Source organism: Talpa occidentalis, unplaced genomic scaffold, assembly GCF_014898055.3.
Source record: "Talpa occidentalis isolate TD23 unplaced genomic scaffold, MPIMG_talOcc4v2.1 talOcc4.3, whole genome shotgun sequence".
NCBI classification, from domain to species: Eukaryota; Metazoa; Chordata; class Mammalia; order Eulipotyphla; family Talpidae; genus Talpa; species Talpa occidentalis.
The window spans coordinates 78,008,848-78,031,423 of record NW_023603184.1 but is presented as its reverse complement, the minus strand read 5'-3'; the positions used below and the strand labels follow the sequence as shown (position 1 = coordinate 78,031,423).

General features: G+C 36.3%; 1 protein-coding gene across 1 annotated transcript in view; it reads left to right on the top strand.

Annotated features, from left to right (window-relative positions):
- The first annotated feature begins 4,328 nt into the window (after positions 1 to 4,328).
- The window catches only part of LRP1B (LDL receptor related protein 1B), a 1,722,250-nt gene continuing 1,704,002 nt past the window's right edge, over positions 4,329 to 22,576 (top strand). The window contains exon 1 of the mRNA XM_054699700.1: positions 4,329 to 5,023. Within this exon, the coding sequence (XP_054555675.1) occupies positions 4,843 to 5,023 (181 nt within the window). The 5' untranslated portion in view covers positions 4,329 to 4,842. The remainder of the gene's footprint in view (positions 5,024 to 22,576) is intronic.

Genomic DNA, 22,576 nt, shown 5'->3' with positions numbered 1-22,576 from the left:
ACATACATTAAAACATTTACAGATAATGACACTAATGATAAGCTGGGATTTATGTAAAGAGAAAAGCTTAATTTTCCTGGACATATATTTTTGCTACTAGGTTTAGTTAGATAATTGAGTCAGACTTCTTTTTTTTTTTTCAAGTATATGTTCCTCCTACTATTTCCTAAATGATAGAAACTAAAGTCATACCAAATAATACTTAGTTTGCTAAATCTTCATGTCCCGTTTGAAATGGCAAGTTACTAAACAGAGCACACTTTGAAAGAAAGCAGTTTAGAGTGTGCATTGTATTGTTGCAGTTTGAAAATTAAATTTACCTGCAGCTTTTTTTTTAGTGACTTAGTCCAGATTAACACTATTTCAATTCTAAAGCACTGCTAACATTTCTTGATAATTCTGGGTTAAACCCTGCTTCTCACTCCACCCTCCTCTCTACTGCTTCCGTTTCTTCTTTCTCTCTCTTCTCATCCTGTGTCTGGTGCTGCCTGGCAACTTCTCTGTGTGGAAAGGCAGAGTAAGAACACTAGCAATCCTGGGAATGATAGCTGCAGAAATCCCTAGCAACCTGACTTTTCAAGACAACTCTCCTTTACTCACATCATTTCTGTGAGACAAACTGTCAGTCTTGGTTTGTTTAGACACTCGCCTGCTCTCTCCTGCAAACATGACTTTCAGGTATGTAGTGTCTGAATTGTCATTCTCTATGGTAAAAAGCAACAACAAAACTAAAAAACAAATAAACAAACAACCCAACAGTACAAAAGAAATAATTAAGTTAGCAGAAATGAAATGTCTGATCACATGTATGTAAAGTATGGCTCTAATTGGGAATTATAAGATTACCCCTGCCTAATAATTAATATTCCTGTGTTGTTTTAGACCAGAAAGTAAGAATGATTGGTTCTACTTTGTTTAATTTATCTTAATGAAAGATTTCATAACATCCTATAGTTTGATGAATTAATTTATTTAACTTGTCAGTGTTAATAACTCCTGATTAGAGTGAAGAAATTATAATGGGCCATAAGAACAAACAATTTTAATGGTAACTCTAGATAGTCCTTCATTCACAATCTATTTTATTAATTTCATTTTTCATTAAAGCATCATATGATGCAAAGTAAAAGTATTTTATAGAAAATTATGTATATGATTTCTCTTTTATTTGTAATCAGTTATAATTGAATGACCATTCGAAACCCTGGAGTAAATTATTTATTTTTAAACTCCAATTTTCTCTCTACGTTCACCAAACTCCTTGGTGCTCACCAAAGCTGTTTCTTTTGATGAACTGGTCATTTTCTTTCTTTTTTTTTTGTTTGCTTTTTTTTTTTTTTTGTTTATACATGCACTGGGTACAGTCAGAAGCACTGGAGGGTGAGAGAATTCACCAGAGCCAGAGCGGGGAGCAGAGCAGGCAGAAGGACCGAAGTACACTGCTGAGGGGAGCAGCGGGCGGCAGGAGAGGTCTGCGTGCCATGTGGGACCCTTCTCTGGTGGCTGGGGAACAGCCGGGGATCAAACTGGCGCCGCAGAGGCCACAGGCAGCTTCGCAACCCAGCGCTCAACTGCTGCGCCACCGGGGAGGCCCTCTTTTTTTTTTTTTAAGATTTATTTATTTATGCATACAAGAGCTCGGGTACAGGTCAGAGGTATGGTGTGGGGGATGTAAAAGGATTCACCAGAGACAGAGTGGGGGAGCACAACAGGCAGATTGACTGAAATATACTGCTCAGGGGAGCAGCTGGCAAGTCAGGAGAGGTCTGCTGGGCTATGTGGATTGCTCTAGACTGGGGATCAAACTCATGCTGCAGAGTCTGCGGTTAGCTTCAGTTAACTTCACAGGTTTTGTCTTAACCCCTTGTGCCACCAGGGAAGCCCCGAACTGGTATTTTTCAATGGTAGTTTGAAGAACCTTGGTATGGAGATAATTTTGTGTGTGACAATTTTATCTAGCTAAAAGCTTAATACTTCATGTGTTTGCTTCATGGTGTAAATCAATGTCATTATAATTTTTGTCTTTAAAATTCTGTTTGGCACACACTTAAGTGTACATGTTCTATATGTAACTAAGCATCATATTCCATTAAATTACTGTGGAAAAAAGTTTTATATCATTAAATTCTTTGTTAATAACATTTGTTCACATTCTTAAAACCCCAAATTTTATTTTGTTATTTTAAATATAACTTCAAATGTAATATTTTTTACATGTTATTGTTAATTTTTAAACCCAAATTTTATATTGTAGACAAAATTCAGGATCATTCAAAGTTGATTTTAACTATGCCACTCCCCTTCATTGGTACATTAACCTATATCTTGTAAATAAGCTTCCATATTGCTACCATTTCATACCACCATTTTGACTCAGATATCATTCATATATAGTGATTTGATTGGTGATCACTAAAGAGAAATTCTATTTTGTGTTATTGTGTTGGTCACAATGTGTGGGCTATTTATTCTTGATTTTTACCATCCAGGCCAGTTAAAAAGCCAGTCAGAGCATCTAAAGGAGATCATGAGGTTTTTATCTTCCTAATTCAATGAATGGGTTAGTTACTAGGAGGTATGTCATATTTAGAATATAACATATCTGGATATATAATAGAGTACAAAATTGATTGTGCATTTACTTCTCTTCTTATCTTTCCTAGCATTTTCTTTCATAGAGTTAACAGTAGAATCCAGGGCTACTCTGTATGCCACAGAAGTGAATGACTCACTGATTTTCCATCAAGGCACTTTGGTACATGGTAAGAGTCTGGTTGGTTGCACTGTTCCTGTATATTTTTCTTAACCTTGCAACTTTTAAGATGGGAAGAGAAGTATTTGCTGGTAATAGCATAGAAGAAGAACCTGGCTGTCCCCCGTGGTTTGGGAATACTCCTCATTTTAGTGCTAACACTTAAGTGGATAGAAGTTTCCTGGGGTTTGACCTCATAGTTGATTGAATGGGATCTGATAAGAAAGATAGCTACTTGCTTTGTCCTGATGAAAGGACAAGTATTTCATAGAATGTGGATTTATAGGCCTATGGATAACTAAGGGAGCAATATTTATTATTTTGAGCATCATTCAAAGTTATTCTCTCTCTCTCCCTCAGCCCCATGGTCTTCATAATCTTCTATAGAATGTTCAACTCTGATCATCCAGTTTGAATTTTTATATGACATAAAATAGGAAAAAAGAAAACAAAACAAAAGCCTCTCTTTTCCCCCTTTATGGTATTTTATTGTTTCATTATGAAACAATAAAAAGTACTAGATAAATTGGTAAATTGATGTTTGACAACTCTAGAAAAAATATGCATTTTAAATATGGCACTAAATGGTTCTATTTACAAGGGCAAAGACATTTTAAAATTTAAAATATGGCAAAATTGACATAAAAGACATATTTTTATCACAGCAGTAAATATGAAATGGTCAATTTTATATATTCTTGGCGATGTCTGTCATAGTCACTTCTGTGTGCTTTGATCTAATCTAGTTTTAATGTCTTCTAAAATAGCATCCAAAGATGTTTCTAGATAATTGTACTCTCATAAACAGCTAACTCATAGGGCTAGTTTAAGTCCCAACCATTAAAATTAAATAAGTTTAAAATATCTTTCTTCCACTCCTCAATCATTCTGTGCTTGTTCTTTTCTCATAGCTATTCTTACCATCCACCTCAGATTTTATAATATTAAATAGAAAGGATTTTTCAACCTTTGTTAAGTTGCAAGATCTTCATCTTCAACAATTAAGATTTCTAAGCTTTAACTCCTTAACCATTTTTTGAATGGCTAGCTAAATTTTTAGATTTTCTGTGATCATGTTCAAAAACTTAAGAGACCATACAAATAACTTTCTAACTGATTCAATTTGATGCCTTGGGAAAGTTTTTAAACCACTTCTGTACTGTGTGGAAAAAAAGAAAAGAAAACAAAACAGAACCAAAACCAGCTGAAAAATCCTCAAAGCAGGTTTAAAATGGTTCTTCTCCAAGGTTCCCTGCTTAAGAACATATCTCTTTTCCCTTCCCTTCCTAGGCATTGGATAATGACTTTGGGGGTTGTTTTGGCTTGGCATTTTTGTTCGTTAGTTTCTGCTGAGTCACTCAATTTTGTATTTTGTCCCCAGGTGCTACTCAGCATAAAAGTTAAAAGTGCAATTCACAAAACATTGTATTTATGTGTTGAGCGGAGGAAACCATTTGTCTAAGAGAAGCTCAGTTATTTGGCGTGTCCTTCTTCCCGGGGAAGGAAGCTTCCAGGAGCAAAGGGATCAAGTATTTTTTTTTTTTTTTTTCCATTTTTTTTTTTCCCTGGGAGAGAAGCATCTGAGCGCTGTAGCTGATAATTGCGTGCTGGCTGTTAAATGCGGAGCTTCCCGGGCGCCTGACTGACTCAGCCCAATGCAGAAGTCCCCCCCTTCTCTAAAAACCCAAATCCCTACAGAACCAGCTTGGAGTTACTTTCCCTTCAAGGAGACCAAAATAATTGTGATTTGTGGCGCTCTTAGTCCGCGGTGGTATTTTCCTGTTGTGTTAAATGCCTCTTCCTAAGTAATAGATGTGATTTATGTGGACGACGGAGGGGTGTGTGGTGGATTCGGTGATTAATCAGTGAATTCCCATCCGCTGGCATCTCTCGCTGCCCCTCTTGCGTGATGTAAGATCAGACGTACCCTGCATTGAAAAGTCAAGACACACGAGCGCCTCGCTCGCTCACACACACTCGCACTCTCTCCTACACGCGCGCATCCCTGCACCTTCCACATCCTGCTCGCGGCAGGAGAAGGCGGACTGGCTGGGCTCATTGAGCTGAAGAATTTTCAGTGACATTTGTAAATGACGCTGCTCAATTCGGGGCCCCGAGCAGCCGCCGCCGCCGGGCCGAGGGTGCCGCGGAGCAGTCGCCAGCGCAGGCTGCCACCCCGGGCGACCACAATGTCCGAGTTGCTCCTCGCCTTACTCACTCTCTCGGGATTATTGCCTATCGCCAAGGTGCTGACCGTGGGGGCCAACCAAGGTAAGGACACCTCGCCCCTTTCTTGCCCTTTCTTGTTCGGTTTTCCTGCTGGGAGGAGATGCTTGCAGATAAGTGAGTGTGAAACTTAAGTCCTTGCAGCCGCGCTCCCCGGGACCGGTTAGCCACAGCGCGCTGGCCTCCTGGGGGGGTGAGAGGTGCGATGGAGGGGTTTGAACCTGGTACCAGGGTCCTCGGCTCCCCCGTAGCTTTTTCCTTTAGCGGTTTGCCATTCCCGATTTTGTGCCCCCCTCCTTCCCCCCTCTATTCCCCACCCCCTCCCGGGAGCGTTTGGACTTGACTGCGCGCTTCTGCCCGCGCATCCCAGGCGGTGCAGATGTTGGGATCAGAATTCGCATTTCCAAGACTTCTGTCCCTGATGACTCTCAGAGCTTTGAGCTTTTGCGGGCTCGGGATTCTCCGCGTTCTGTGTGTGCTCCGTTAACTTAGCTCCTGGGTTAAGTTCCTTACCTGCAGCACCCAGGGTCTAGGGAGAGACGAAAGCGACAAGCCAAGTCCCTTCGTTTCTGTAGCCCCGTCTGGGGCATTCCTGTGACCAGAGTCTCTCCACGAAGGCTTTAGGGCGCTTCCGAGTGCAGGCACCTGCCTGACTTGACTTTTTTTTTTTTTTTTTTTTTTTGATTCTGAAGGTCTGTGGCATGGTTAATGATAGTTGGAGATGATAACCCACTGCTGGCATTTTGCCGCTGCTTTTTCTCCAGATAGCTGATGAATGGCAGAAGTTTAAACAGGAATTGGTTTTGGAAGCAGATGAGAAAGGAGAGAGGGGTTGAGGATGATAATAAACCTGGTTTCTGAAAACTTTTGATCTGGAAAACCAGAAATCCATGAGCAAGTTTGATGATATTTGACAACAGTTGCGAGAGTGAAAAAGGAAAAAAAAAAAAAAAAAAGCCAATGAATATTTGGGCCCCTGGCACTGTAATAGTTAATTGTTTAAAGTAAAATCAAAAGTATCATAGATCTAGTTTTTTTTTTAAAGATTATAACATGAGTTCATAATGATTAATATATTTTGCTTTTTAAGTTCAATGAGGAAAAACAGAAGTTAGAAAGATAGAAAAGATACCTAGGTGCCAGGGCCACACAAACAGACAAAAATGTTGCATGGGGAGATTTAGTGACTGTGTTTATATGAAGCAAATTATGAACTGACTAAAAATTATTCCATCGTTATTGTAAAGAGCAGGAGAATGCATTGTAGTGTTTCTATCCAACCTTCTGTTAGCAACCAGATTATAGTTTTTAAAAGGTATCCACACATGTCATTTTCTTTACCATTAGTGAGAAAATACGAGTTCCTTTAGAAAGTCTGGCATTCACTGAGTGATACACTTTTAAGCATATTGCCACCTAACCTTATAGCTTCTTAACTTGCCTTGAAGTTGGTGTGGAATAGTTGAAAACTATGCTGATAAAATAGAAGCACATAGCTCTAACTTGAAATGATGATGTTTTTGATCTGGAACAATCAGATCTCAACCTTTCTTTGGAAGAATGTTTGAAGTTGGACCAGAACAAATGGACAGAATGAAGCTTCTCAGCCCTGTGTGAGAGCAAAATATCATGACACTGGCACACTACTGCACTTGGGCTCTATTTTACAGAGTCCCCAGTCCCTGGAAATTTGAGCTCATCTAGAGCTAAGTCTTCAGTGCCTTATAGTGTGTTGGTGAGGGATAGGGCCGTTACTACAACAGTGACAGCTTATTAAATATAGTAAAATGTTAAGCCTACAGACTTCCAACTTCCCTCTGAGCTAGGAAACTAAATAGCTAAAAGGATTATCATTTGGTGCCTTAGTTCCATAAGGGAGAGGAACATCATAACTATAAACAAGACACATGGGAAAGGATAGTTACTTTTTCCTGAAAGTGAAAGTGTCATATTGTGTCATTATGTCAGCCTAAGAAATACTATATCAGGCAGTGCAAGAAAAATCAGTTGTAGACTAATACTGCACCACTATTTTACACACACACACATGCACACACACATCTATGTACATATGCATGTGTGTCTATGTATTAACTTCATAACTTTGAAAACAGTTAGAAAAGAGTTAAAATTGTCATAGCTACTTATCAAAAGTGAAAAGAATGGTCCTGTTTGGAAAAAAGAAAAAAAAAAAGAGAAATCTTGTTGAAAGTTAAAAAAAAACAAAAAACTGCTGGTGCATTATGACAAACTTTCCTCACTGAAATGCTGAAACGGAAGATAGGAGAGTATGAGCTTAAGAAAGAGGTTAATGAGATGTAGCTTTCTGCACAGGTTATGCCAATTGTCCTTGAAGAATAGAAAAGGCATGTGGATTACACAGGTGTGTTTTGTAGTGCATGAGCTTACCTCATGCCAGAAAAATGAAATCATTTTCAGGTTCTCCAAATATGTATTGGGCAGTGGGTAGCTTCTTAAACTGGATGGACTAGATAGCAATGGTTGTGTTGCCCTCTACCTGTGTTGCTTTTCCCTTTGTACATTCGAGTTTTAAAAAACAGATAAATACTTGAAATTGACTTGTAAACTTGTGTTTAATCTATATGCATCCGTCTGTCCTTTAATTCCATATTGTTTATTTTCTTAGTTTATATTGATTTGGTAGTGTTAAGCTAATGTACATGTCAGTTCTCATTAGATTTCATCATGCATGGAAAAGGAAAGATCTTTGTAACTCTTAAAGCAAAACGTGGAGGATAAATCATATTCGCTTAGGATCAACTAATGTATCACAGAGCAATGTCATCTCACATCAAAGTATTGCTTGATAAGATTTCAGACTTTAAAAGAAGTATATTTTAAATTGTCAAATTTTCTGAAAAGAAAAGGGATTGAGATACCTGAAGCTAGTCTCTTAAATTCCTGAGTATGATAAGATGTGAAAACATATTTCCTAATAATTAAAGTTCAGTTATAATCACTTAAATGTGTATGTCTATAAATCCATCTAAATCAGGCAATCACTTGTCTGTCAAAATTTTAATCTTCCTACCTTCAAAGAGGAATTATAGTCCATGCCTCTTTATATTTCAGAAATATCATTAAAGTTTTGTTTTGAAGAGTTCTCTGTAATCTTTGGGTTTTCTTCTGTCTCCCTCTCTTCCTCTCCTATATCCCTACCCAGGCTCAAAGTAAAATGAGTAAGGAGAAAAAGGAGACAATGGAAAAAGTAGAAAACTTTCAATGTGTTAACTCTAAAGAAAGACTGTGAATTGCAGAAAACAGAATAAGGAAAGGAAAGAGAGTGAGAAGAAGCCAAATGATAAATTTAGGAAGAGGCTGAATCCAAATTGGTGTTTCTTTAAGGCATTAAATTATCTTTAGGCAGAAGAATGTCTTCAAATAAATATTTTTTCCTTTAATTTTATAATAAATATATGAAAATATTTAAAATATAAAAATAATTAAAGAAACTTTCCTCAATGGGACACTGGATATAAATAGACCTCTATAAATGGAAGGAATGTGAGAATATTGCAGAAAGCAAATCTTGGCTATTTTAGAATTATGATAAAATTATTTTCTAAGTAAATGTGAAAGAACTATTTTTAGAAAGGGTGAAGATTGACTGATATAATTAGTATATTATTTGTTAATGTGTGTGGTGTGTGTGTGCATGTGTGATATAAATATATTCTTAAGAATGAGATGACAATTTCTAAATGTTCCTTATCATTCGTGGTAAGGACATGCACAGATTTTTAGTTAGCAAGTATATTGCATCCAAGACATTAGTTTCTCGATCCTTGCCTTGTCAATCTCTTCTGAGCCAAGGGAATTCCATAAAGACAGGTTCCATTTAAAGTCACTTGGACTGAATATAACTTGGTTTTCTGTAAGGGTTCTAATGATGAGGGATTTCTATCTATTCCCTTCATTCTATATATTATTCTGGTGGAGTGTCTTTTCCATAACTCTGCTATTAAGTTTATCACTTGCATAAAATGCATATCCCCCTTTCTTCAATTACATACTGGTTATAGGATTTCTGTGTAGTAAAAAGTACCAACCAGACATATTGATAGATTTCTCTGTCTTCTGTGGCTGTCTGTCAAAACAATTCCTGTACAAGGGAAACACTTGTCTTCATTCTAGATAGATGCATTCAAAGAAAGTAGAATTAATACTAAAAGTTAAACACGATTGTACCAACATGATGTCATTAGTTAAACTAATTTAGCTGTAAGTGAAACCCTCCGGGTGCATATATATCTTCTTTGAAATCACTGCCTTGACATAAACACATGCAAAAGGCCACACTAGCTTGAAAACTACAGATACATTTTAATGAAATTCATCATTTTCCAAATTCCACACATTATATGTCACTTTTTGTGACTTTTCCTCTTTGAAAAACAAAATATTTTTTTAACATTTATTTTTGCATGCAAGAGCTGGGGTACAGGCTGGAGGTGGGGGGTGGTGAGGATTCACCAGAGATAGAGTGGGGAGCAGAACAAGCAGATTGACCGAAATACACTGCTGAGGGGAGCAGCTGGCGTGTCAGGAGAGGTCTGCTGCTCCGTGTGGGTTGTTCCCTGGCTGGCCAGGGATTGAACTCCTGCTTCAGAGGCTGCAGGCAGCTCCATAGGTTGCTTCTTAACTGGTTGCAAAAACAGGGAGACTCAAAATAAATATTTTGGAAAAAAACTTTTAAGAGTTATTTTTCAGCTCCCAATTTGCAATATTTTAATGAATCAATTTCCATACAACAAATATTTTGTTGTAACAGAATTTGACAGTGGAGGAAATAAATGTCAAACTGCATTTGCATTTGAAATGCCTGTACTTATGATATGCCCAGTGCTTATAATTTGAAACAATGTTTTTAGTTCTTGAAATGTTAAAAAACGTAAAGCAAAAAGTTGACTTTTTTAGAATGAGTTAACTAAAATATATACTGGACCAAACTTCTATCAGGAAATAGTCCTATTTACTTTTTCTATCATGAAATAGTCTTGCTTATTTTAGGTTGTTCAAAACTTTTCTTATATTCGGAATATAACTTAAGAAATCTAATGCCACGTATTTAACCTAGAATGCAAAAAAAAAAAGACCCAAAACCTAACACAAAACCCTCAAGAAACCTATTTAACCTTGAATACCAAATGACAAGGCAGTTCATTTTGTTTATTTGTTAATTTGGAGGTGGGGGAGAGGCAAAATGAATTAAAACCAACCAACAGAAAAGCCTCAGGTTGATACCTTTTGTTCTCTTCTGTGGAGTTGCCTTACAGTTTCTTGTGGATTGTTATTTTCCAAATTTAACCTATGTAACAACCCTTGGCTAGAGAAACAAGAATTAAATTGCAATATAATGATCACAAATCTTAAAGTCTATGGGCCTTGAGGATATTCTCCACTTGTCTCATTTTGCATGGAGATACTTAGAATTAGTTTCTCGAACAACAGCAAGAAAATTATTATATTATTTAAGCATTAAATTCAAAAGCTTAAAAATACATCTAAAACCTTGAGTTTTTCAAAAGTAGTTTTTGGGGTAAGTCATACCCACCAATGAGTATTTTGATGTCACTTGTTTTGTGCTTGCAATACTACTTAATCACTCTTCTCACTATTGTATATTTTCTCATTTTAATAAAATGTTAATGTCTGAACCAGCTATGTTGTAGAATAGGGAATGAAGAATTCAGAAGATTTTGTAACATCAGAAAAAAATAAATTTAGATCTTCAAAATGTATATGCTTCTTTTGTATTAGAATTTTTCCTGCTATAAGCTGCCAACACAATTTTAAATCTATACTTTTCTTCACATAAGCTTTTGTGCCTTCCCCTTCTGCCCCCAAAACTGTAAGGCCAAATAAGAACATATTGCATTATTTATTTCTCTGTTCTGAATTCAGTGATACCAAAATATAGTGTTTTTTTGGTCTCTTTCATTCTCCCTCCCTCACATCTCTCTTCTCACCCTCTCCTCTTTCCTCCTTCCCTCCCTCTTGCTCTCCTTCCTCTGTCTCTCTCTCTCTCTCTCTCTCTCTCCCTTTCTTCATCTTATTGATTTCAGGTATCTCTACACAAACCTAATTATTTTTAGGAGCATCCTGACTAAACTAATTGATGAACTGACTTGTAACTAAGTGAGAATCAAACTATTAGAGAGTTGCCAGGCAGATCTGATAAAACAGTAAAACTGGGTTTGCAATTAAAAAGACTAAAATTGAATTTTATTGTTGTAAAACAACAATATCAACATTTTTCCTGAAAGAAGTAGGCATAGTGCTTCCCATCTACACTTTGAAGTCAATCATATCCCCCTTTGCCATTGTTCCCATCATTATAGGCAAATTAAATATGTTTGTCAGCAAGTATATGTTTATATCATGGGGTTGCATGAGTTTAAAACATTATTAGAATGAACACACAACCTGAATTCATTTGTGTTGAAACAAAGATTACTAAAAGTAGAAATGTATTATTTAGGGCCTCCCTGGTGGGGCAGACAGTTGAGTGCCACCTTGTGAAGCTGTCCGCAGTGTCTGCAGTGCCAGTTCGATCCCCTCCAGCAGCGGAAATGCCCACATGGCGAGGCAAACCTCTCCTGTCTTGCCCGCTGCTCCCCTCAACAGTGTATTTCCTCAGCCTGCCTGTTCTGTTCCCAGCTCTGTCTCTGGTGAATCCTCTCACCCTCCCGCACATCTGGCCTGTACCAAGGTTCTTGTATAAATAAATAAATCTTTAAAACATATATATTATTTAAGTGTTGGCTTTGTTAACTGAATTTATTGTTCCAATTTTGGAAAATACTTCTAAAAATTAAAACTGATTTGTTATGTTACTTTAAACAAAAGACTTTCACTATAGGACATTTATGGGAATAATATCAGTGATAAAATGGATAAAAGAATTTACTGTACTTTTAAATATGATACAATAATTATCATTTAATTATGATAAATAATTTTCACTTGCAAGCACGTTAATGTAGTTAAGTCTGCAGTTATAAGTCCAATTATGATTTAAAAATACTATCAAATGATTAAGTAAATGGGCCCACTAACATGTTGCTGATTTACATTAGGTCAGATCTTTGTAAGTATCATCAATGTGATAGGCTAATGCTTAAGTTGGTATGGCTATGTTACTTACATTGTTAAATAACTCTGACGTTCATATTTGTTGAATATTATCTACATTGGAATACATATTTTCCAAGATAGTTGTGAAGATACAATACTTGTGAAGGATGTCTTTACCTATAGAAACAATGAAAAATAATTTAATTAATTTATTACCAGCCATCTGTTCAATCATATTCTTCTCAAATGTAAGCTTAAATGTAGTCATGTGTAACTGAAAGTTTCCACTCAAATGTGAATAATATTATAACTATGTCCTTTGTGGAATATGAGTAGAGAATATATATACCTTTTCATAAGAGATTCCTTCTAACTCTGTTAAGAGGAAAAAAGAAGAAAAAAAGCTTCTTCAAGAAGATAGTGTTGCTTGCTATGATACTGGTGTTACATTTTATCTCACAATGCATTCTTATTAACAGTCAGACATCCCTTCCTGAGTTGCATGTACCTCATTGTCCTGGCTGGCTTAGCCTTCAGACCAAAGACAGGTATTGTTGAAATGCGACCTCATTTTAGTGGAAAGAATACATTTCTTCTTTAGGTAAGATCAAGGTAGCACAGATCGTCTCTTGTTTTATTCTTATAATCAATAGGACATTCCTTCGTAACTTTTCCACATTGCATTGACATCCTTCAAGACTTCTGAGACTGTTTAACTTTAGAAATACGAATACGTAATTCTTAAGAATTTTTCTACTGCTGAGTTTTTCTTTAATGACTATTTGTCACTTATAGCCTTTTCTCTGAAAATGAGTAAAGAGAACTAAAAATGGGGAGGGGAAAAGAAGTAAAATGACACTTGGTTGTGGTTGCTTGCATTGAGTGTCCCTAGGGTATTGTAAGATATTTGTGAAAAAGAAAAACTGTAGGTATCAGGCTGATAACAAAAAATGGGTTTAGAATGATCTGTTTTCTTAGAAATTAGGAATTATAAGGAGACAAAGATGCTAAGAGAGAAAACATTGTTAATAAGAATTTATTGAAGCTTCTGTTCCATTCAGATCAAGTAACTGAGATAATTAGGAAACCCAAACTTTTGCTAAGATAGAAATTCCAGAAATTTAAAAAGTCTTACTGTATGTTATCAAAGAACTTTATACATTTTCTAAAGTTTTTAATGGTATATTTTGCTGGTATGAAATTGTTAGAAAAGCAAGTCTTTGCTATTAAAATGATCTGCTTTATTCAAGTCTATTAATTTTTCAAGAATTTTATCATAATTAAGCTCTGAAAGTTCAGAGATAACAATGCCAGTTCATGAGTGAAATTCTTTCTGTAACAGGTGACAGTATTACAGAATATGCCTACTGGGCATGCATCTTTCTCAGGTTTTCATTAAAATATATATAAAATTTAAACTCAGAATTCAGATCGTTTTGATGATTATTTGTATTTTCATCATTCTAAAGCCAAGGTTTTGGTTCTTGATTCACCAGCGCCAAGTTGATGGCCCAAAAATCTAATAAACATACAGACCTTCTGTGGAGATACATATGGTGACTTTACCCAATGTTGATAAACATTACAAATGGGGAGAACTTAGAACTTAAATGTTCTGCTTTTGTGCATCTTTGGATTACATTCTATTTTATAGCTCTTTCCTCTGTTAAGATGTTATCTTCCCATTTTCACTTGTTAATGATATTATCTGATATTTTGTAATTAATCTTGATAGCAAAAGAATCAAAATGTTAGTACATGTTCTGCTCCTTTTGCTTTTCTCATCAATGGGAGAATATAAGGTTATGAAGGTCATGAGGATTCTACTTGTGTGTATTTTAATCTGAAAGCTTGTGAAAACACCACCCAGCTTTTACAGGAAACTGCTCTAACCCAACTCTAAAATGAGAAAAATAGCCCTAATAACTTATAAAAATAGCCCTAATAACTTATAAAATTGCAAAGAAGAAAATGTTTGTGAAAACAAATTGCATCATGTACTGCATTACATAAACTTTATTTTATTAATTATTCAATATTACCATTGACTTCATGTAAATTACTAATAGCAACAGAAATTCCTTACATTATCAGGGTGCTTTAATTCTTTTCACCATGTTTCCCAACTGTAATATTATGAACCTCAAAGTAACTCTTGTGGTTATTGGTCTTTCTTTTATTTAATTCATTCATTCAATAAAGTTAAACAAGGGCCTCCCTGGTGGCACAAGGGGTTAAGAAGCAGCCTTTGAAACTATTCACAGCCTCTGCAGCATGAGTTCCATCCTCAGCCGACCAGGGAGCAACCCACATGGGGCGGTAGACCTCTCCTGACTTGCTCACTGCTCCCCTCAGCCATGTATTTCAGTCATTCTGCCTGTTCCATTCCCCACTCTGTCTCTGGTGAATCCTCTCACCCCCCATACCTCTGGGCTGTACCCCAGTTCTTGTATGAATGAATAAATACAGCTTAAAAAAATAAAGTTAAACAAATTTGTGCTGGGTGCCATCCTAGATTTAGGGAATAGCGTAAGTGAGCAAATTAGACAACGTCTAATGGTTACATATTTTAGCCTAGGGGGAGCAGACAATAAATAAGCAGATACATAATATTTTGTGCTAAAAAATAAAAATAATGTATTGAAATTAAGAGAAGTCCTTTGGGGTTTGGTGGTTGTAATCACAAAAGACCTTTCTGAAAAGGATGACATATTGCTGAACTCAGTAATAAGAGGAAACAAGCTGTGAGTAGTTCTGAGGGAGGAATTTTCCATGCAAGCCCTAGAGAAGTTACAAACTTGATTTTCTAGAGAAAGAAGGAAGCCGTGTATGTCTGAAATGAATTGTGGATATTTGGGATAGCGTGTGAGTGGTAAAAGGCATATTATGGTGAAGGCTAAGAAGGTCGTAAAGGACCATGTGAAGCAAGGTGAGGTGGCTGAATTTTATTCTGAATGCAATAGGCAGAGAATGGATGTTTAATCAGCGGTAACATGATATAACTTTATTATTTAAGAAATCATTCTTGCTTTTGAATGAAGAAGGATAAAAAGAGACATGCTGTATACTGTTAAGAGATTATTATAGTTGTCTTGGAGAGAGATGTTGGTGGCTTAAATGAGGGGTAGCAGTGCAGATGAGAACAAGATAGAGAATTGACTTACAACCTTAATTTAGGAAGATTTACTATGACAATGAATGCAGTACCAGTCAATATGTTAGGAGGATAAGGCATGAAGGGAAACCTAAAATTATCATCTTTGGAAGTAAAGATTAACTTTCAAGCTTCTTTAAAATTGAATATTTTCTATTTTGCTGCACTCTTTTTGATTGTATGGAAACATTATTTTATAATATAAGCCACATGATCTTGACATGTAGACTGCAATATTCTTGTCTTCTTATTACCCTTATATTTTAGGATTATTAATTAATACCATCTTTCCTATTACCCTGTTGAATCCATAGCAATGTCTGCAGAATGAAATGAGTGGCTCACAGTGCTCTTTGGTGGGTTATTAAATAATACACTTAATAACATCCTAAAAATTATAAATATGGCAACAATTATATTTTCTGTTATTTCTGTTAGTATAACAGCAGAATGAAAAGACATTGTTGTCCTGTATGAATACTCATTTGTGTTCTTTCTTAAGGGATTCTTGATTTCAAGGAGGAACTCCTTTTTTATTATCCTCAAAGCCTTGACATGATTGAGAGGGATTTGTGCTAATAATCAAGTTCCTGCTTATGAATATCTGATTAAGTTGAATAATTGTAAGAGAACTGTTATTGGTATATGTGCTGCCGAAGCAAGCACAAGAGAAAACTGCTATTGGCTGTGATCATTACATTTCTTGGAAATTCTATGAATGCTGTAGAAGGGAAAGGAGTCATGATATCAAGTGGTAGAGAAACTACAGGTAAGAGTTTATGACCAAGTAGGTATTCTTCTTGGTAAATCAAGGTTCTTGAATTGTTCTTCTGCATTTATCAACATTCAATCAATTCATTATTTAGCACCTCCTCTTACTAGTCAGTGTGATTTATAGACTGGAGAGAGAAACAAGTAAATGACAAAAACCAGGACAATCAATAAAATACTAATGTAGGAATTGTACAACATTGGATTTTTAGGGAAAGTTTAAAATAGACTCATTGGGACTATTGTGTTCTTGCAGAGTTAAAAATGAAAGAGGGAAAGGAAACAAAGAGAAATGAGAGAGCTTTTTATAAAACTCATTGAAAGAGGAAAATATCAGAGCCTAGAGAGTCTGTAAGAAAGAAGAAATAAATAGTGTTTGAAGGAAATACTGTTAATATTAAGCTGGTTGAGTTACTCAGGTTCCTAGTTATTTGAAGATTGTTTTGGGATTTGGCCCCACTGATTTTTTTTTCATTGTTCTTCATCACTTTCCTGTAATTTACTTTGAGAAAAAGTGAAGGTTTAGTTTCAAGATTTGATATTCAAATCTTCATTCCAGAGTACAAGCTTATCCCCCAAAATATTTTCACTCAGTTCTTTTTTTTTTTTTTTTTTTTTTTTTTTATATTCTACACGCCATCTAGTGCCAAGAAGGCAACTTGTAGTGATAGAATATTATTACAGATCATACTATATAATAATACTCTAAATGAAAATCCTTTAGAAACTATATTGTAAATGTTGCTGATCATTACAAGAAAAGTTTGAAAATGTAACTTGCTCTCCTGATTTTCAGATATGGTATGTCTTAAATTTAAGTGGGAAGGCATATCCTAAGCATGTATTAGGTCAAAATAAAATAAGATTACAATTTCAGACCTATAAAAATTTGGAAATTCTTAAATAAGATACTGACGGCACATATCTCAACCAATTTATTTGTAGTACAAAGAGTTTGCACACAGGTTTCACAAACATTTGTTGTTAGATGTCTGTGTGAAAATCTAAATTGTGTGTGAGTTTAAGTTCAGTCCATTTTTCACTTGTGTTGTCAAAAGCCCCTTTGATAATTTGGCTCCAGTGTTAGTACTACAATTAACATTATGCCTAGAAATAAGTTAAATATGAAACAAACACCCAAATTTTATTAAATTTTAGAGTGACTGAACCAAATGAAATTTGAGGCTGGAAGATTTTTGCATTAATATTTAATTTGGAATTCACTGTAAATTTGTTTGCTGTGTACTTTAGCAGAGGGGTGCCAAAAAGTTTGGAATTAAATGAATCTGAGTAATTGAAAACAGCAGGCAGGGGAAGGGTTACTTGTATATTTGTGAGTACGAGGCATGATTTATGTTCCCCAACTAGACCTCTGCTCACAAAACACGGAGGTCTGCTGAAGGGCTTTTCTTCTTTCATAAGGAAAGTACTATGAGAAAAGGTTCAAAATGAGTATAAGGGAGTTATTTATATTTTAGGTAAAGCAAAAAATAATTACTGACTGCATGCTCAGAATAAAAGGCATTTGGGCAGGAAATGTTGTGACCCTTGGAACAGATTTAAACCTGCTATAAAGAGCCAAGAAAAATAAACAAAGCTTATTCAGATAACAGTTAAGCTGGCAAGCACCTGAAAAATCTAGCAATAGCAAGAAAATCACTTAAGTCAAAAATAAACTTTCAGAGAGTGAAACTACTTGAGTTCACCAAGATTTAGAGACGAATGCCAAAGAGGATTAGTGAAACTCTCTTCTGTGTGAAATACAGCAGTAATGGCTCTATCACCACATCTCATACCCATGCATGAGAGTCACTAGGTAAATGAGAATTGGGCTCCATGTATAATAAGAATAATACCATTTCCTTAAACAACAAACAAAACAAAACAAAACAAAATCAGAAAATCATACAAAGAAATCTGGAAAATCTGAGACAGCAATCCACCCTTTTCCCTCTTTTCTGGAGGGAAGAGAAAATGATAAGTAGCATTTCTTCTGTGATTTCAGAGAAGGAAATAGGTTGGCTCCGGCCTCTGAGATCCCTTGTTTTAGTGGAAATTCTGCTTAGATTTCTTTGCTCATCATGTTGAGTAGTGGCATTCAGACATATTTGACTGACCTTTATGAATTAAAGGTCAAGATGTAGGCCAGGTTTCACAAATAAAATTCTGATAGCACCCACACTGTCAGACACTGCCCTGGGTGACATGTTAATTAAGGAACACTTACATTGTCCAAAGAAACAGCTGATATTCCAGTGAAGTAGATTGTGGCCATGCATGACTATGGGCCAAGTTTTTTTTTTTTTTTTTAAGATGTATTTATTCATGTATGCAAGAACTGGGGTACAGTCCAGAGGTGTGGTGGGGGGGAGCAAAGGATTCACCAGAGACAGAGTGGGGAGCAGAACAGGCAGATTCACTGAAATGTAATGCTGAGGGGAGCAGCGGGCAAGCAGGAGAGGTCTGCTGTGCCATGTGGGTTTCTCCCGGGCCTGCTGGGGATCAAACTCCTGCTGCAGTGGCTGGCTATAGCTTGATAGCACTATCTTTAACCCTCGTGCCACCAGGGAGGCTCTATGGGACAAGTTTTATCAGAACTTTAGATAATTCGAGAGAGGCTAGGAATCTGGATTTTTATACATAGTGTTCTATGTATGGGAAAAAATAGAAAACTAAGAACTGAACATAACAAAACAGAAAAACAAATAAATAACATTGTGGGTGTCAAAAACACAAGCTAATGGATTCACACCCAGTGCCCTGCTTGTCACCCTCTGTGGAGTCCCTGACTTATGGGCAATAGCAAAAGGTTGGATTGGATCAGTGAAAAGGTGTTTGATTTGATGCATTGTAGATGAAAGGCAGAACTAAAGAACTGAGTGTAATGCTCTGAAATATTGGGTGTATTATTATTATAAGTCCTGGCTTTGGGAAGAAGGGGACCTAAGGGGAAATCCAACAGTATCTGTCATCTCAGCCTCCACAACTTCTCTCTCTTATGAGGCATTAAAGGAAGAATCAGGAGAGGAAAATATAGGGGCAGGAAATTTCTTAATGACCCTGTAAAGGGTTAATGATATTAGACCCAGTTGTGACAGAGGGCAGGGACATGCCACCAAAAGTCATCTCAGACACAGAACTCTCTGGAGAATGGTGAACAAATGCTATGCAGATGATTTCAGTCAGCCTGAGCACTCCAGGGACCACAAGAAAAATATTCTACATGATCAGGAACAGCCACGTGCCAAAAATGACATTGCTGTGCCACACACAGAACATAATTGAAATGTGGAGGGAAAAAAAGGCAAAAGGGAGAAGAAAAATATAATAAAGTGAAGATAGCAGTTATGATCCTGATGAGTAGATGAATTCTCATGCTGAGACACAAATGGGATCACATTTATATTTGTGTTTTATCTTCTCTTCCCTTGGGAAAGCTGTGATAGCAAGAACCAACTGTGTTCTCTATCACCACACATCTTCTTTAGATTTCATACCTGAGTTCACATAAGAATGTGTCTATACCAAATGATCATTCAAACTAGTCTTTCTTCTTTCAAAACATTTTAAATGTTTTGATTTGCAATAATTTTTAGCTTACAGAAAATGTATAAAATTAAACAAGGAGTTCTCATGACCCTTCACACACCTTCCCTGGCTGGTCACATACTTTATAATTATAATACAATTATCAAAGCAAAAAGTTAACATTGGTACAGTAAATACTATTACCTAAACTAGAGGCTATATCCAGATGTTGCCAGCTTATCCACTAATCACCTATTTCTGTCCCAGCGTTTATTCCAAGATTCACTTACATTAAGCTGTCATATCTCCTTAGACCTCCATTCTGTGACTTTGGACTGAGTTTACCTTTATGACCTCACTAATTTGATGAATCCTGGTCAGTTATTTTGTAGAACATTCTATAATTTTGGGTCTCTCTGATATTTTCTCATGGCTGAATTTTTGAAAGTATGCAAGAAAAGAAATATGCCTTGCTCTATGTGTCTGTCAGGAGATACAGCTAACTGTCTCATTGTTGATGATACTGACTCTAATTGCTGGGTGAGGTGCTGGCTTCCTTGTTATTTTACATTTATTAATTGCAATTCTTTTGTAAGAAAACATTGCCTCTCTCCCCACCCCCTTTCTTTCTATTTTGGTTTTCAAATATAGGTGTGAGGGACACAATTGAAAAAAATGCATCTCTGCTCATGAAGAGTTGATGTTCTAATTCAGACAAGAAACATCATGGAAGTATAAATTGGTCAAAAAGGCACTATTGCAAGGCTTTGCTCAGTTTGGATGGGAATGAACAGAAAAGTGTGCACTAGAGATAGTGAGTGTGTTTGATCTTTTGGACAAATCAACCTATTGGTAGTTGTCCAACTGCTGTATTGATTCTGCAGGAGTCTGGGTTCTTTGGTGAAGACATCTGCAAGTGATGTTTCCAATGATTAAAGTAGGAAGACCCATAGAAGTGTTAGCATCTGACCTAATTACATACCATTTCTAGTTTAGTTAGCACAATACAAGTCTATAGTAATTGTCATTAAAAATGATAGTTCCTTCCATGGTCCAGAATTCCCAATGAACCAATGGGTAAAATCTGGCTAATTAAATAAGCATATCTTATATAACTGTGTAGAATCTTCTAAAATGACTGGGAATCTCTACTTTTTTCAATGTACACACTTTTTTCCCTTTCTAAAAAATTTTAGTGCCTCTCATAAACATCAACTTGCTATGATTCTTTTGGATTAGTATATATGTATTTTTTAACTCTGGTGATTGATGAGGTCTTGTTCTTTATGATCATTTCCAGTTTCTCTTAATTTGAACCTGAGTTCTTTTCTCACTGTGGATCATTCCCCCACCTGCTAAAAAAGCCAGACATACCTCACTCTCCAAAGACTCTGATGCATCTTAAGTGTTTGGATATGTTCAGTTTCAATGGCATATTGTCTAAAAAGTACAAATATGAAATTACTGATCTGACCATCAGTTTAGCTTCTAATAATAGCTGTAATAAGGCTGTAAAAAACATCTTGTTGGAAACCAATGCAACACCCATATTGAATTTTTAACAACTTAATACATTTTAGGAAATGCTCCATCTGAAAAGCATTATGGCTTGCTGAGAAAAGCTGTATACTGGGAAGCAGGAGAAGTGGGCTCAATTCCCAGCTCTGCATCTGACTCACTCTTTGTCCTTGGGCAAGTCACTTAGCCTCTCTCTGTGTCTACTTCCTGCCTGGTAAAATAAGGAGAATAATGCATAAGGACTCCCACCTCACAATGACGTGTCCAGGCTGCATGCTGTAACCATCGGAATGAACTTTCTTTTCCTACTGGTTAATGACAAACTTATTTTTATTTGCATCTAGTTTGATTAAAATTTGTGATAAGTGTATGGAACTACACCTAACTTCAAAGAATCGTTTAATCCTTCAATTTACACTTGAGTTTTATTGCAGTACGTATTGCTTCGTGTGAATGTACTCATTGCTTGGAGAAGGACTTAAGGATACTATTTGTACCGAACTATCCATTATCAGAGCCCTTTAGAGGATACAATTCTGGAAAGAATAGGTATACACATAAGAAATAATTAGAGGCTGTTACTTAGCAATATTTATTTATTTATTTAAAAGATTTATTTATTTTTATACAAGAGCTGGGGTATAGGCCAGAAGTGCGGGAGGGTAAGAGGATTCACCAGAGACAGAGCCGGGAGCAGAACAGGCAGAGACAACTGAAATACACTGCTGAGGGGAGCAGCAGGCAAGAAAGGCGAGGTCTGCTGTGCCATGTGGGAATATCTCTAACGGGCCGGAAATCGAACCCACACTGCAGAGGTTGTAGACAGCCTCACAACGCTGTGCTCAACACGCTGAGCCACTTGGGAGGCCCAGATATATATATATAATATATTATATATATATATATATAATATAATATATTATATATATATACACACACACCCATATATACACATATATATATATTTAATATTTATTAATTAATGCGTACAAGAGCTGGGGTACAGACCAGAGATGTGGTGGTTGTAGAGGATTCACCAGAGACAGAGTTAGCACAGAACAGGCAGACTGACTGAAATACACTGCTGAGGGGAGCAGCGGGCGACACAGGTGACATCTGCTTTGACATGTGGGTTTCTCTCTGTCTGGCCGGGGATCGAACACATGCTACAGAGGCTGTGGATTGCTTCATAGTGCGGTGCTTAACCCCTTGCGCCCCCAGGGAGTCCCATATTTATTTAAAGATATTCTTGTGTTGGTTAGAATTTAAACAGTGAAGAAATCAAGATTGGCAAGAAAATCACTGAGTACTGTTGGGCAGTGGAAAGAACAATTATATCTCAGACGTCTTCTCTGATTCCTTCAGCAAAAATTACCATTTCCTTAATTTCTTACCTTTTCTTTGATCTTGCTGGCTTATTTTATATTGCTCCAGTTTTTCCTAAATGTCTTGTATAGTTCTTTGATCTTTCTTTACTTTTCAGCTAGTAGGTAGCCATAGGTCATTCATTACTTTGGTCATTATGTCTA